The following is a 15,662-nucleotide window of genomic DNA, read 5'->3' as shown; positions in this document are numbered from 1 at the left end:
AGGTAAAGTAAAGTAAAGTAAAGTGAGTCTCCACCCCTGCCAGTTTGAACAAAAACGTTATATTATTAGGGAAAAAAAGGGTTTTATTAACATATTTGCCCTTTCTTAACCACATTCAAACTACTGAAGTAGCTAATAGTCATGTCCAGTAAAGAACAAGTGAATAACAACGACAATACAAAAGAGGTGCTCTCTAAAGTTGTAGGAACGGTTAGAGCATCTAATGCTTTGGCTGCTCAAGATATAGAGTTTTATAGTACTTTAGACAAAGACATTGCAAATTCTGTCGATCATTTAAAAAATGATCTCTTAGACATGATCAATTCTATCATTTTCTCTATTGATGAACATGCTCCTACCATTGAATCTGGTAAAGATCAATTGGAAGGTCAAGATTGGAGAGACTACACTAATTTCATCGATAATTTATTTGAAAGAGCAGATAGATCCATCGATATCCTTAATAATAGTCATGGAATTAACAACCACCACCACAACAACAACAACAGTAAGAATTTTAACAAATTAAATGATGGTTCTCAATTTCAATATCTAGAAGAAAATATAAATGATACAAATGATCATTTTGATAATAAAAGAATCTCGAAACCACAATTAACTTTTAAAAAACCAGTGGACAATAGTGAATCCCATCCATTCAAACCGTTATTGATACAGAAACCAAATGCTTTAAAACCATTAGAAGAATGTTTAAAATTAGTAGATGAAGACACAAATGGCAACATTCCATCTCACTACCCTCAGCCTTATCAATACGAAATTGAAAACCAAGAATATAATCATGATATCCTCGTGATTAAAGACCCAATCCCATTTAAATCATGGAACGACACAGAACCCATTTGGATTGATCAAGTAGACCAAATCCCTCATTTGGTCCAGGATCTATCTAATTATAAAGAACTAGCTATCGATTTAGAACATCACGATTTTAGATCCTACTATGGTATCGTCTGTTTAATGCAAATTAGTACCAGAGATAAGGATTATTTAATCGATACAATCGCTCTAAGAGATGACTTGTCCCCACTAAATAAAATTTTTACAAATCCAATGATCACTAAAGTGTTTCATGGTGCCTTTATGGACATTATCTGGTTACAAAGAGATTTGGGTCTTTACATTGTAAGTTTATTTGACACTTATCATGCGTCAAAGGCTTTGGGCTTCCCTAAACATAGTTTGGCATATTTATTAGAAACATTTGTCAATTTTAAAACATCTAAAAAATATCAACTAGCTGATTGGAGAAGAAGACCATTGAGCAAACCTTTGTTAGCATATGCACGTGCTGATACACATTTCCTTTTGAACATCTTCGATCAATTAAGAAATGAGTTGATTAAACAAAATAAATTAGCTTCTGTGCTTAAAGAATCAAGAGAAGTCGCAAAAAGAAGATTTGAATACTCTAAATATAGACCCAAGATCAATATACCAACAGTTTATAGTCCGATTGAAAAGATAGATCCTTGGAGGACTTTAATGTACCAGTATAATGTCCCATTAGAGAAAGAGCAATTGGTGAAAGAATTATATATCTGGAGAGATACAATGGCAAGAAGGGATGATGAATCACCAAGATACATAATGCCAAATCAATTATTAATATCTTTGGTAGCATATACTCCAATAGATGCTGCTGGAGTTGTCTCTGTTAACACATTTATTACTGATACTGTTAGATCAAACTCCAAACAAATTGCTAACATGATTAAAAATTACTTAACAAGTGTGAAAAGCAATAATAATAATTCAAGCATAACTTCTATGAACAATATTTCAATAGTACCTGATCAAGTTACTAAAACCGATATTTTAACACTTTCACAAGTAAGAAATATGTTTGTACAGTTCAATGGCTTAGAAAAAAAATATTCAGAAGAGGCTATAGAAAAAACTAAAGATAATAAAGACATAATTGGGATGAATCAGTCTAAATTTTTAGGTCAATTGACCAATAATAAGCATATCATATCCTATAAAGAAAATAATCCAAAGATAGTACCTGAAACTGTCTTACAGTCACGCCATGAAGCATTTATTAAACTGATAGATGAATCAAACAAAGTTGAATATACCATTCCAGTTCCAAATGAAGAAATGTCGTTTGCTACAACTGATACTTCTGCTATTGAATCCTCCACTAATATTGATGTGATACCATCGATTGTGACAGAAGAGAAAGAGGATATGAATGAGATAGTAGTATTAAAGAAGGTTAAAAGAGATTCTACAAATTCAAGGAAGAAAAATGAACATAAGAGTGAAAATGAAGAACCTATCAAGATTATTGACTATTCAAAAGAGAAGAAAGTTCTTAGTTCAAAGAGGGTTTCTGAGGAAGATGACAATAGCAAGAAGAAGAAAAGAAAATTCGATCCATTTTCTCAAATTCATGAGACCGTTAAAGCAGCTAAGAAAAGGAAAAATATTACCAAGGGTAGGAATGTTTCATTTAAGAGATAGACTATATTTTATACATCAGATACATATATATATATGTATGTAGAAATAAATTAATTAAATTGTATCATGCTACATTAAAGGGTATGACATACTTCAGTAATGATGGGAAGATACTTTGATTCAAAGAAGAAAGGGGACGGACCAATTAATAGAATACGAGTTTGGATTGCATATATATGCATATATATGTATATATATATATATATGAAGTTGTAATTATCAACAACTGCAAGAGTTAGGCTCACCATCTAATTGAATATTAATAGCATCATTAAAATCATCTTCAAAAGCATCTGCATCATTTTGATTTTGTTGTAAAGCATTTCGGGCAATCTCTTCAAAAGCATTATCTACATTAATTGCATCTTTGGCACTAGTGAAAAACAAAGGGACATTACCTAACGATTGAGCCAATTCCTGAGCACTCTTTGTATTAACAACTTTCTTATTCTCTTCACAATCTATTTTATTACCCAAAATAACAAACGGAAAAGTTTCAGGTGATGATACGTTAGCATGTACTAAGAATTCATCTCTCCAAGTCTTAATGTTTTCAAATGATTTGGTGTTAGTAACATCATACACTAACACACAGCAGTCCGCCCCCCTATAGAATGCAACACCCAAAGATTGAAATCTTTCTTGTCCTGCAGTATCCCAAACCTGCATGGTTGCCACTTTGTCATCTACATCGACCTCCTTCGTCAAAAAATCTGCGCCAATTGTGGCTTTATATTGTTGTGAATATTTATTGTTCACATAACGATGCATTAAAGAAGTCTTCCCTACACCTGAATCGCCTAATATGATAACTTTCAATATATTTTTTTTTCGTGTGGACATGATTATTATTCTAAAATGTGTCTTCTTTCTCGGTATATCTTAGTTTACTTCTCACTTTATCAAAATATATATATATATATAATCTAGATTAATATATTGAATTGCAATCACTAACTTTAATCGAATATCAACCCTTTCTTTAAAAAGAAATCAAGTCTATCTTTAATATTTCTTCTTTCTACATTTTTTTTTTTGAATTTTCACCCTCACTGAATAATCAATAATCTTTTCTCTTTTGCTGTGTGTGCATATATACATACATACATGCATATATTCATGTGTATTTATGCATGATAATGTTTGTTATATACACATCCAGTTAAATCTTTGATATCTACAATATTATAATGTGTTATTGTTTTTTTTAAGATTGTTTTACCAAGTTAAAGTAAGAAGGAAATTTTTTTCCTCTGTGTTTATATGTGCATGATGAATATGCGTGGTTGCTGTTAAGATATGTAAACCCAGAATCCTTCTAATATGCTTTATAATAATTAAATATATACATACGAACATATATTAAATCTTTATATGATACAAGTAAATGGTGTGATCTTAATCACGACTCAAACTGTTTCAACTTTAACGTAGAAAATTCCATACTTGCTATATAATTTAGCTACATCAATGGCTAAGTTAGGTAGCAATGATTCCATTGTGTCTTTTCGCAAAGGTATTAAGGATAATTTACCTTTAAATGATTTTGTTTTTGAAGTGTTTGAATCTATTAAGATGGTAGATTCGACCTCTGTTTTATCTGATGCCAAGGTTGACAGGATAGTATCTTGATAATTATTAATATCCCTTTGTAAAATATCTATCTTTTCCCAGAGGGTATTAATGTCAAATTCAGTTTGACTTTGTAATACAATTTCATTTGCTATGTTATCGATCTCTGTAGAACTTGCTATATTTATAGGAAACAAAAAAAAAAGTCCAATTGAACAAAAAGTTAAGAAAAACATTATTTAAAGAATAGGAAAGTAAATAATTGTCTCCTTTTACATCTTTTCATTCTTCCCTTTATCTGATAAGTGAATTATATAGATATATCACAAAAAAAAGCCACTTAAAACAAATATAGGTTTACACATACATACACATATATATATATATATATCCTTTAGTCAAGTCTAGAGGGGGAGAATATAGTCAAGAATAATTTTTAAAGCAATAGAAATATTATAAAATGGATTTTTTTTTTAAAAGAAAAAAATATGTTGATAATAAAAGCAATAGTTTTATAACTGAATAAAAGCTTAGTCCCTTCAAAATGAGAATAATAATAGTAAAGAGGGGAAAACAGGTCGAAGTTTCTTAATAAAAGCAAAGAACTTAAAAAATTGTTTAATATTAATAATAAATAGTTAAGTAAATAGATAACACTAAAGTTATTTGTCGACGAATTTGGGAGGAATGGATTCAAAAAAATTAAATGTTTATGAAAGTTCGAGCAATGAAATATAACATAATTTAAGGTTAAAATTAATCAATATGACACAATAGGAAGGTAATTCAAGCAATAGATTTTTTTTACATATTAAATAAAATATATTATAGTATTGTATATTTCTAATAAAAACAAACAGTTATACTTATATGATATATAAAGTATCTGGAACTTTGGAAATTAAAAGAAAAAGATTATATCTATCTACATCTTTTTAGTTTCAGTTTTGTTAAACTTGAACAAAACATATATTTATAGGTAAAAACATAAACATAGAAGTATACACAAATAATCATTAAAAAAGATAAAAAAAAAAGGAAACAAAACAACTCATATGAATCCAATGTCCTTAATTAATCAAAACAATAACAGTACTAGACATAATAACTATAATGGTAATAATTATAAGATGTCAATACATCTGTTGTTAAACGCAATGGATGAAGTAAACACAAGTGGACAACAAGTACAACAAGCACAACAGGTACAAAAAATGCAACAACAGCAATCGCACAAACTAGTTTTACCCACTGTACTAATTCCATCAATCAATTCACATTTTAAACACTGCAATAGCTATTTAAATGATAAAATAACAAAATCATCTTCTTATTCCTATCCTTCCCCACAACATTTAGAATTTAATAAAAATTCCGATACGGAATCAGAGGCTATTGAATTTCTTTCAAAAATAGATCATATAAATAATAATATTAACAATGTCTTTCAAAGTTTGAAAAGGCAAAATTCAATGAAATGGTATCAATCTTACCACCAAAATAATATACATGAATTAAATCAGTTGAGCCAACGATTAATTAATGTTTGCCATGAAACCAAAAAAAAAATCATGAGTAACAGCAGTATTGATAATAAAAATTTTAATCACATTAATTCTCTTACATTACCATTCACAGTTAATTATAAAAATGGTAATAAAAACGATAATTATTATATTCCAAAAAAAAAGTTGGAGACTGTTCATTCGGTAAATGTGGTAACATCAAAACCAAATATTATTAGTAATCAAGATCATGATATAAATATACCAAGAGTAAATCTATCAACAAATTTCAAATTGAATAACAAAATGATTTGCAAGAAGAAAATTACTCAAAAAGTAGGTAACAACTTTAGTAATATTAAAAGAAATCATGAAATGGATGGGAAACCATGTTCTCACTGTTTGAGTGTAGAAAAAACGCCTGAATGGAGATCAGGTCCTTATGGTAGTGAACGAAAAATATGCAATGCTTGTGGATTATTCTATAGAAAACTAAAACAAAAGTTTGGTATCGAGAAAGCCAATACAATAATGGCTTATAGGAAATTGAAATGTGCTACCAATAGAAGAGTGCCCCCAGACTTTGATGTCCCATCAGAATTTATGTCAAGACAACAGCAGCAGCAAGAAAGAGAAAAAAAGCATATTGAATCATGGTATGTTCAAAAGAATCAGAGTGAAAGATCAAGAGATGCAAAAAATACACAATTAGTATCTCCTGTGGTGACACCTGTTATCAAGGATTCAATGATACTTTTCAATTCAAAAGATTCTTTTTCAAAAAAAAACCCTTTTGCTAAACCAGCAGAGAGCATTGAAACTGTTTCTATAGTTGATAATTAGGTAATATAATTTATAAATCAATATGTATTGGATTTTTCAAAATTTATATCCATATATTATTACATATATATAAAAATTTACTCCGAGATTTTATTTAGAATAATTTATACTATAAGAAATTTTTTTTTTTTTGACCAAGATAATGATAAATACACCTGACCTACAAATCATAATCTATGACAGATAACAGGACTTCTTCTGGATCTGCCTTTCCTGGTATATAAGCAATATGCAATTTTTTTTTCTATTCTCTCTCTTTCTCTGTTTTTTTTTTTTTTTTTTTGTTTTTTTAGAACAAAGATTACACAAAAATTAAAAATATTTTCTTGGACATTTTTTGGATGTATTTCTCTTTTGATTAGAAGAACAAAAGAGAGGGTTGCATGAATAAATTCAAAGAAAAAAACAAATAGTACAATATTTTTTAGGGTAAGAAAAGAATTTGCATTTATTTCTCTTTTTTTTCCTTTTTTTCTTTTTCTTTTTGAATAGATCTTAGCATTTCAATAGTTGAATTTATTCTGAATATTTGTCATAATTTATACATAAAAAAACTAAGAATAAAAAAAAAAACAGTACAATATATACAGAAATATTTACACAAATGTATAAAATATAGTGTAATAAACAAAATATAGTTGACAATTTCAATCCATTGGTTATGAAAGTAAATATTGAACATGAACGAAAATACAAGAATACATGTGCAGAACATTCAAACCAACTTCATTTCAGAAAAAACATTGATCTTCCTCTGGATGAATAATATTAGTATACATGTTCTTAGCGTCGGTGATCATATTGTATGTTATTATTATGTATTATTATTATATTGAGATGTAGTGTAATTTTCCCTCGATCTTTTGATTCGGAATTAATAATTATATAAATACAAAAGAAACATATGATAAAGTGTATATAACTTATTTATCCAGATTGGGAAATTAATAAGTAAAGTCGTCTACTTATATATATTTACCTTTTGACAATTTTTCATAATATATTAATTTATTTCGATTCTGTTTGATCTTATCTCCGTAATATTGAATGTGCAAAACAAACATTTTTCCTCTTTGATATATTTACATGTTACTCAAACCGGTAACATATTAATCCAGCAGATCTAAATTTCAACTTTCTAATGGGATACAAGATCAACCCTAAAGTTCTCATGTTTTCTATATATATATAATCCTGTGCCGTGCAATATAATATGCTTTTCTATATGATATTCTAAAATCAAATTCTTTCAACCTCGAAGAATCTTGTTGAAGTTCTTTTTTTTTTCTCCCCTTTATTCACGGCTATATGTAGCAGAGACCCAATTACTCAATAAGGAAAATTGAAAAATTTTTTAAGAACCGATGAGATAAAGAATTTAAATAGTGACACTGCCATTTTTCTTTGTGAAAGCAAATCATTACACATATTTCTCATTTTATCTTGATCAGTTATGTAGGGCTCAAAGTGTATCTGTATTTGAACAGAACCGAATCCGTGAGATTTGTTTCTGCATGGTTCATTCTCTCTAGAGTTTCGGCGGTTTTAATTAACTGTATATATCCAATATATTAGAATACACATTGATCTTTTATTAGATAGCCAGACACTTGGTTCATTTATGATGACCGTTTCCAGTTGGGATAAACTAGTGAGTCAAAATTCAGGTCTAGGGTCTACTTCAGAATCTGATTCAAGTGATGACGATCTTCCATTATCTCAGACATCTGTTATAAAACAGAAGGAACTGGTCTTGAAACAGACATTGTCAGAACCATCTAATGATGAACCAAAAGTAAAGAAAGAAATGACAAGTTTCAAAGACGTTCAAAGGGATCATTCAAATATGGAATCATTTGATGTATTGAAAGTAGAATATAATAGCAATGGATCACTGTCAGCTATCTCCAAAGAAAAGAAGAAGAAGAATAAGAAGAAAAGAAAAATTAATTCAGTAGAAAATAATAAATTACAAGACAAGGATATAGATAGTGATACATCATTAAAAAAAATTAAATTAGAGAAGAAACAAAAGAAGAAGAAAGAAACAGTTAAGAAAACAGAATTGTCGCAAGAAGAAGAAAAAGAAAAAGAGGAGGAGAAAGAAGAAGAAGAAGAAGAAGAAGAAGAAGAAGAAGAATACAAATGGTGGGAGAATCAAAATAATAATGATGAGATTAAATGGCATAGTTTGAAACATAATGGTGTGATGTTTCCCCCTGATTACGAGCCATTACCATCTCATGTTAAATTATATTATGATGGCAAGCCTGTAGATTTACCTCTTGAGGCTGAAGAAGTGGCAGGTTTCTATGCAGCTTTATTAGAAACCGACCATGGTAAAAACCCAGTATTCCAAAAAAACTTCTTCCATGATTTTAAACAAGTGTTAGAAGAAAACGGTGGTACTTTAAATGGTATTAAGATTAACACTTTTGATAAATGTGATTTTACAAAGATGCATAAATATTTTGAATTGAAGAGAGAAGAAAAGAAAAAATTGTCATTGCAGGAGAGGAAACAGAATAGATTGGAAAGGGCGAAACTAGAGGAACCTTATAGGTTTTGCGAGTTAGATGGTAGAAGGGAACAGGTTGGTAATTTCAGAGTGGAACCACCTGATTTATTTAGAGGACGTGGTGCACACCCTAAAACAGGGAAGTTAAAGAGAAGAGTATATCCGGAAGATATCACTTTGAATCTTAGTGAGGACGCACCTATTCCTGATCCACCAGCAGGGCATAAATGGGGGGAAGTTAGACATGATAATACGGTTCAATGGCTAGCCATGTGGAAAGAAAATATATTTGGGTCACATAAATATGTTAGGTTAGCAGCTAATTCATCATTAAAGGGTCAAAGTGACTTTAAAAAATTTGAAAAAGCAAGAGAACTGAAATCTTACATTGATATAATTAGAAAGGATTATAGACGTAATCTAAAGAGTAAACTCATGTTAGAGAGACAAAAGGCAGTAGCCACATATCTTATTGATGTTTTTGCATTAAGAGCCGGTGGTGAGAAATCCGAAGATGAGGCGGACACAGTTGGTTGTTGTTCTTTGAGATATGAACATGTTACATTAAAACCACCAAATACAGTAATATTTGATTTTTTGGGTAAGGATTCGATTAGATTCTACCAAGAAGTGGAAGTAGACAAACAGGTTTTCAAAGACTTAATGATCTTTAAAAGACCGCCAAAACAGCCAGGACATCAGTTGTTTGATAGATTGGATCCATCTATACTAAATAAATATTTACAAAACTATATGCCTGGTTTGACAGCAAAAGTGTTCCGTACGTATAATGCATCGAAGACGATGCAAGATCAATTAGATTTGATACCAAATAAAGGTACTATAGCAGAAAAACTATTAAGGTATAATGCAGCCAATCGTACAGTGGCCATTCTTTGTAACCATCAAAGATCAGTGACAAAGGGCCATGCACAAGCAGTGGAACGTGCAAATTTAAAGATTGAAGAATTGAAATGGCAAAAGATTAGATTCAAGAAGGCTATGTTACAAATCGATCCAACATTGAAAAGAAGGACGAAATTTTTCAAGGAAATTAAAGAAATCACTAAGGAACAAGAGGCACAGATTCATGACCGAATCATTAAGCGTGAAAGAGAGAAATCTGAGATTAAATTTGCTCGTGATAATGATAAAAGAAACTTTGAGGGTGAAGAATTATTATCAGAAGAGACTTTGAAAGAATGGTTAGATAAAGTTGAGCAATTGCGTCTTCAATATAAAAGAGAATTAGAGACTGGTGTAGTAGAGTTGAAATCACGTTATAATACGGTAGAGAAATGTGAGAAACAAATAGAAAAATTGGAACAAAGAATCAGAGTTAGTTCGATCCAACTACAAGATAAAGAGGAAAATTCTGAAGTATCTCTAGGAACATCAAAGATCAATTATATAGATCCAAGATTATCAGTTGTCTTTTGCAAGAAATATAACGTCCCTATAGAAAAGATATTCCCTAAGACACTTCGAGACAAATTTAAATGGGCGATCGAATCAGTTGATGAGAGTTGGCGTTTCTAAACCCACATATGCATAAGTAGATAGACATATATATGTATATATATATATATATAGATATAGATACATATATATATAAATATATGCATAGACACACACATACATATGGACAAATGGATAGAGCTGGGATACAGCAAAGACGTAAACATGTAAGTACACACGTGCACTCAAGTGTATAATGTCTGTGAATGCTCTATTAGTGAGTTCATCAGAGGATTGTTGCTATTATCTTTATACTTACATATATATAATAATATTTGCTATTCGTAAATTGTATGTGTTTCTATTTTTTTTTCTCGGAGTCCACGAATTCTTAGTTTTTATTGGTTCAAGTGGCTCAATTTTGGCAAAAGAAATTTTTCGATTTTAAGAGCTGGAGAAACATCACAATCAAAGAAGATGCCCTCGAGGTGTGAGGGAATGAAGTAAGACGCTGCGGGAACGTTTGCCACCATCAGATCAGTTTTATTCACCTTGTGCACCTCCCTCTCTCTTTTCTTCTTTTTCTCTATATATATGTCACTTGTAATGAACGCCTGTGTAGAAAGTGAGGAGAAAGAGAGAAAAAGAAGGATAGTGCCAGTCATCTTACTTACTTAACTAACTACATTTGCTAGATTCAATATAACACAGATCAGCATTGATCCCAATAAAATATTATTATTGGAATTGATTTATTTATAATATACTAAAATCAGTTTATACAGTTCAAATAACGTTACAACAAATCAGACAAAAAAAAAAAAAAGAAAAGAAAAGAAAAGAAGAGAAAATGGCACGTACCAGAAGAGGTTCTAGAAGTTCTACCGGTGGTGGTATGTTAGGCAGTAGAAGACCTATGGGTGCTAGACAAAACTCCACTATGGCTGCCCCTGCACCAACTCAGTCAGTGCCTATTCAAACACATAGACCACCTCCACCTCCACCTTCGACAGTTGCTGCCACTTCGGCTGCTCCTAGTCAACCTGGTCTGTTCAGTCAGATGGCTTCTACTGCGGCCGGTGTGGCTGTAGGCAGTGCAGTTGGTCACACTATTGGTGCAGGTATCACTGGTCTATTCTCCGGTGGTGGTAGTAGTGATGCAGCACAGCAGGCAAACCAGTATCAAGCCCAATTACAACAACAACCAATAGTCCAGGAAACTCAAAGAACCACAGCAGGTCCATGTGAAATCGATGCTAGAAATTTTACAAGGTGTCTTGATGAACATAATGGTGAATTGAGTCCCTGTGATTACTATTTACAACAATTAAAAGCATGTCAAGAGGCCGCTAGGCAATACTAATTTCTCCTTTCTATCATGTGTTTTTGTTTTTGTTTTTTCTTTGTTGTTATAGTTGTGGTCATTTTGTTATTCTATATATATACATATATATATATATATGGGTTAAAAAGGGCAAAGATATATTCTTAGACAGCTGTTTCTTTTTTTTTATTCTTCTTTTATTAAGAAAAAAAAATACCATATAAACACATACACTCATCCACTTATATATATACTATAAATAGTTTTATGTATTCTTTTGTATCTGTATCTGTAAAATGAAGATTCGTGCCCATCTATCTAATTTTTTCAATCACCACGACACAGACAGGCAAAGGGTCTCCTTATTGAAGTAAACACATCCTGCAAACAGGTCTTCATGTATACATCTCTGTGTGTGTGTTTTATGCCATTTAGTGCTGTTATATTGGGTGTTCTTTTCTATCTTCTGATCTATAGATCTGTGATTTGTTTTTATTTTTGTTTTTTTGTTTATTCGCAGAGAAGGAAAATCTAAAAAGCCCAACGAAATTCCTCGAGATCACCATTCAATGACAAATAAATAAACACAACAGAGACACTGAGACACTGTTGTCGATGCTGATGAACTAGATGTTGGTCCAATTCTTGTGATTTGGCATCTCGAGATACACCCCTTACGTGTAAATAATCACTGGATATATAAGGGAGAACAGGAAAGAGTACAACGTATGCACCATCGTATTACATTCCCTGTTAAGATAAGGAGAGGTCATCAATATCGACTAAGACAATTATAGACACAGAAGTAGCAGGAGAAGGCATTAAGAAGAAGAAGGAAAAAAAAATAAGGATACAGGTTGTACTATCAAATATGGCTTTACCAAGTGTAATATTGAAATATGGAATCCAGTCAAGTCTAACAAAACTGGTGGTTCCAACCATGATGATCATTACAAAAAGAAATTTCACTCAAACAGTTAATAGATTGGACTTGCAGATAAATCGTATGACATTAAAGAATTTAAAGGAGGAGTGTCGTAAAAGAGGATTGAAAGTGTCAGGCAGAAAACATGAGTTACAAGAAAGGATCCAAAGCCATGACATGAAAGTGACAGATAGTGGTACTAATGTGAATTTTGATGTTATTGACGAGAATGACTTAATTGATATGAAGAATCAAATAAATGAAGCGAAATTACAGGTGCAAAGGGTTGAAAAACAGATTGATGACGTAAGTTATGAGGTATCACTCCATGAAGAGTCACAATTGGACAAACATCATTTAGAAGAAGATTCCAAGGAAGTTAACACTATGATAGACGAATTAAAAGAGGTTCAACAAAAGTTAGATTCATTGAAATCTTTCACTAAGAAAATGGATAAAGACATTACTGATATTCTAAATAAAGATGGTGGAGATATTACATATGAGCCATTGTTAAATGAAAAGAGTCACCATAAAGGAATAGATCTGGAGGAAGGCTGTGAGAATGTGGAATCATTGAAAAAAGAATTGGACACTGCACATGTTCAAGTAGAAAGATTACAAAAGATAATCACTTCCGAATTAGAAGCAGCCACTGAAAAAGCAGATGAGATAAAAGCCACACAAACAAGTTCCGTAATAGGCTCCACAAACGACAGTTCTCTCAACATTAATAAATCCAAATTGTCTGATCCAACTAATAGAACAAAGGGAAGAAGTTATCTATTGAGCATTCTTGGTTTAACGCTAGGTTTAGGGTGGATTTTCCAAGACTCTTTAATTCATAAAGATGGTCAATCCACTGCGCAACAATTAGATGAGCCTGATAAGAGACAAAACTGATCATTTGTTTCCTGTTTTCATAATACATTTGTTAAAAATTGGGTAACGATATATACAATATTATATATGTATATAGACATGTGTTTATTTAATACATTCCTTGAAAAGATGAGTTACAAGCATCAAGTCACTGGATTATATATCTGTTGCTAATCGTCTTGTAATAATTTTATTGGTCCATGCTTCTGTCTATGGGACGAATTATCAGCTAGAACTATGGTTTTATCAAATTGCTTTACTCTCTTCATCAATGAAGTTGTTTCCTATAACTTTGCTATGTTTTTGATGTCGTAGTTTTCTTTTATTTATTTTTTTTTGCTCTTTTCTTCTTGTGTAATTTTTTTCTTTTTATTTTATGTTATTTTCTTTTTTTTTTGTTTTACGATTAATGAATTGTTCAAAGGAGAGAAAAAGAGCCAATATAATACGTACAAGACATACACAAAATAAATAACAATACATAGCATATCATTAGCATAGATACTAGTATAGTTTATTCATTAGTTGTTATCACCACTTAATATTGCCACATAGGAATAAGTCATCAAAGATTGTCAACAAGTTTAGAAATATTTAATTAAAATGTCTTCAAATGATAAAAATACTAAAATAAAACAGGAAGATACTACAAACACCATTAGTTCATCTACTACCGCAGCTGCTACGACTACTAGCCCTACTAATACTGCTACTAATACTACTGTCAGTAATAATACTAGCACCACGGCAGCCACCACTACAAAATCATCAACTCTGCCGAACCAAGATAAGAAACCTATTACGACTACATCGTCGTCATCATCAACATCTACCACTAATACAAAAAATAGTAATACAGGCAGCAACAAAAACAATAATACCACTAATAATAATAATAATAATAATAATAGTAATAGTAACAATGGTACCAACAGTAATAAATCAGTAAGTAATAAAACTCAGACGGACCCAAATAAGATGCAAGATGTTCTGCTCTCTGCAGGTGTAGATATAAGAGAGGAAGAAGCTTTATTGACTGGGTCGGTCACTGCAACAAGGAATCAAGCCAAAAGTAATTCAAATACTGGTGGTAATACTTCGCATAACTCAACAACAGTTCCACCTCATTTGCCATTTTTACATCCTGATCAATTATCTAAATTTATGAAACGTGTTAGTAAAGAACATCATTTTGACCATAATTATTTGAAGAATTTGACTAAAAATAATGGAGAGATCCTCAATATGGTCTCTACTTCATGTGAAACGTATATGAGAGATATAATAACTAATGCATTAATTATCTCACGACATCGTCGTCGTGGTGTACAATTGAATACAGGAAGACGTAGTGAAGTGGCTATTGCATTGAAATCTATTGCACAATCGCAGAAGAAAGAGGAAGAGAGAAGACTGAAGAAGAGAATTGCTTTAGGTTTAGAGAAGGAGGATCTTGAGAATAAAGTGGATTCTGAGGAGACTTTACATAGAGCTTCAAATGTTACTGCCGGATTAAGAGCGGGTAGTAAGAAACAATATGGCTGGTTAACTGCGTCTGTAGCAAAGCCAACTACGTCCACAATAAAATCAGCAGGAAAAATTGCAAACGAGATTGCCGCCCGTGGTGAAAGTGGTCTTAGGTTTAGAGAAGCTAGAGAAGAGCCTGGAATTGTCATGAGAGACCTGTTATTTGCATTAGAAAACAGACGTAATGGTGTTCACAATGTGATTACTAAAGGTTACGCAAGAATAAGAGATTGAATATATCTGTGTATGTCGGTGATCATATATACAGTATGATATTGTTTTAGGTGTTTTTCTACTTTATATATCTACTCATCGATAAGTTTTTTTGATTCGTTCACAATCTTCAGATTGAGATTCTGTAAAAGAAGAAAGACTAAATATACAAAATAAGTTGATATTATATGTGTAGATAAGTTGTATATATGTATGAGGAGAGAGTCATAGATTCAAATAATATATATATATATATTATAATTGACAAATTCACAAATTCATAAATTCATAAATTCGTTAGGATTAAGAAAACAAAATATGGAAATAATTCATAAAAAGAGATAGAAGTAAATTAATAGGTAAATGAACAAAGAAAATAAACAGTAAAGAAGAAAAATAAAAAAG

The 15,662-nt window shown here is 31.1% G+C and overlaps 7 protein-coding genes across 7 annotated transcripts; 6 read left to right on the top strand and 1 right to left on the bottom strand.

The window, feature by feature from the left end:
* Positions 1 to 141: 141 nt before the first annotated feature.
* RRP6 (exosome nuclease subunit RRP6) lies at positions 142 to 2,490 on the top strand (the record flags this gene model as incomplete). Its single annotated transcript, XM_064859556.1, has 1 exon — positions 142 to 2,490. The coding sequence occupies one exon, from the start codon at positions 142 to 144 to the stop codon at positions 2,488 to 2,490; it is 2,349 nt and encodes a 782-aa protein (XP_064713512.1).
* Positions 2,491 to 2,709: 219 nt separating this feature from the next.
* On the bottom strand, positions 2,710 to 3,333 carry YPT7 (Rab family GTPase YPT7; the record flags this gene model as incomplete). The annotated part of the gene is made up of 1 exon (XM_064859555.1): positions 2,710 to 3,333. The coding sequence occupies one exon, from the start codon at positions 3,331 to 3,333 to the stop codon at positions 2,710 to 2,712; it is 624 nt and encodes a 207-aa protein (XP_064713511.1).
* Positions 3,334 to 5,117: 1,784 nt separating this feature from the next.
* On the top strand, positions 5,118 to 6,410 carry PWA37_003014 (GATA-type transcription factor; the record flags this gene model as incomplete). Its single annotated transcript, XM_064859554.1, has 1 exon — positions 5,118 to 6,410. One exon carries the CDS (start codon positions 5,118 to 5,120, stop codon positions 6,408 to 6,410), a length of 1,293 nt encoding a protein of 430 aa, XP_064713510.1.
* A 1,621-nt stretch (positions 6,411 to 8,031) lies between these two features.
* On the top strand, positions 8,032 to 10,467 carry TOP1 (DNA topoisomerase 1; the record flags this gene model as incomplete). The annotated part of the gene is made up of 1 exon (XM_064859553.1): positions 8,032 to 10,467. One exon carries the CDS (start codon positions 8,032 to 8,034, stop codon positions 10,465 to 10,467), a length of 2,436 nt encoding a protein of 811 aa, XP_064713509.1.
* Positions 10,468 to 11,236: 769 nt separating this feature from the next.
* On the top strand, positions 11,237 to 11,749 carry MIX17 (Mix17p; the record flags this gene model as incomplete). Its single annotated transcript, XM_064859552.1, has 1 exon — positions 11,237 to 11,749. One exon carries the CDS (start codon positions 11,237 to 11,239, stop codon positions 11,747 to 11,749), a length of 513 nt encoding a protein of 170 aa, XP_064713508.1.
* Positions 11,750 to 12,581: 832 nt separating this feature from the next.
* AIM34 (Aim34p) lies at positions 12,582 to 13,538 on the top strand (the record flags this gene model as incomplete). Its single annotated transcript, XM_064859551.1, has 1 exon — positions 12,582 to 13,538. One exon carries the CDS (start codon positions 12,582 to 12,584, stop codon positions 13,536 to 13,538), a length of 957 nt encoding a protein of 318 aa, XP_064713507.1.
* A 582-nt stretch (positions 13,539 to 14,120) lies between these two features.
* On the top strand, positions 14,121 to 15,278 carry TAF4 (Taf4p; the record flags this gene model as incomplete). The annotated part of the gene is made up of 1 exon (XM_064859550.1): positions 14,121 to 15,278. The coding sequence occupies one exon, from the start codon at positions 14,121 to 14,123 to the stop codon at positions 15,276 to 15,278; it is 1,158 nt and encodes a 385-aa protein (XP_064713506.1).
* Positions 15,279 to 15,662: the final 384 nt, after the last annotated feature.

This window comes from Arxiozyma heterogenica (assembly GCF_036370985.1).
Source record: "Arxiozyma heterogenica strain weizmannii chromosome Unknown scaffold_26, whole genome shotgun sequence".
NCBI lineage: Eukaryota > Fungi > Ascomycota > Saccharomycetes > Saccharomycetales > Saccharomycetaceae > Arxiozyma > Arxiozyma heterogenica.
The sequence above is the reverse complement of the archived record's forward strand: the minus strand, read 5'-3'. Positions and strand labels throughout refer to the sequence as shown.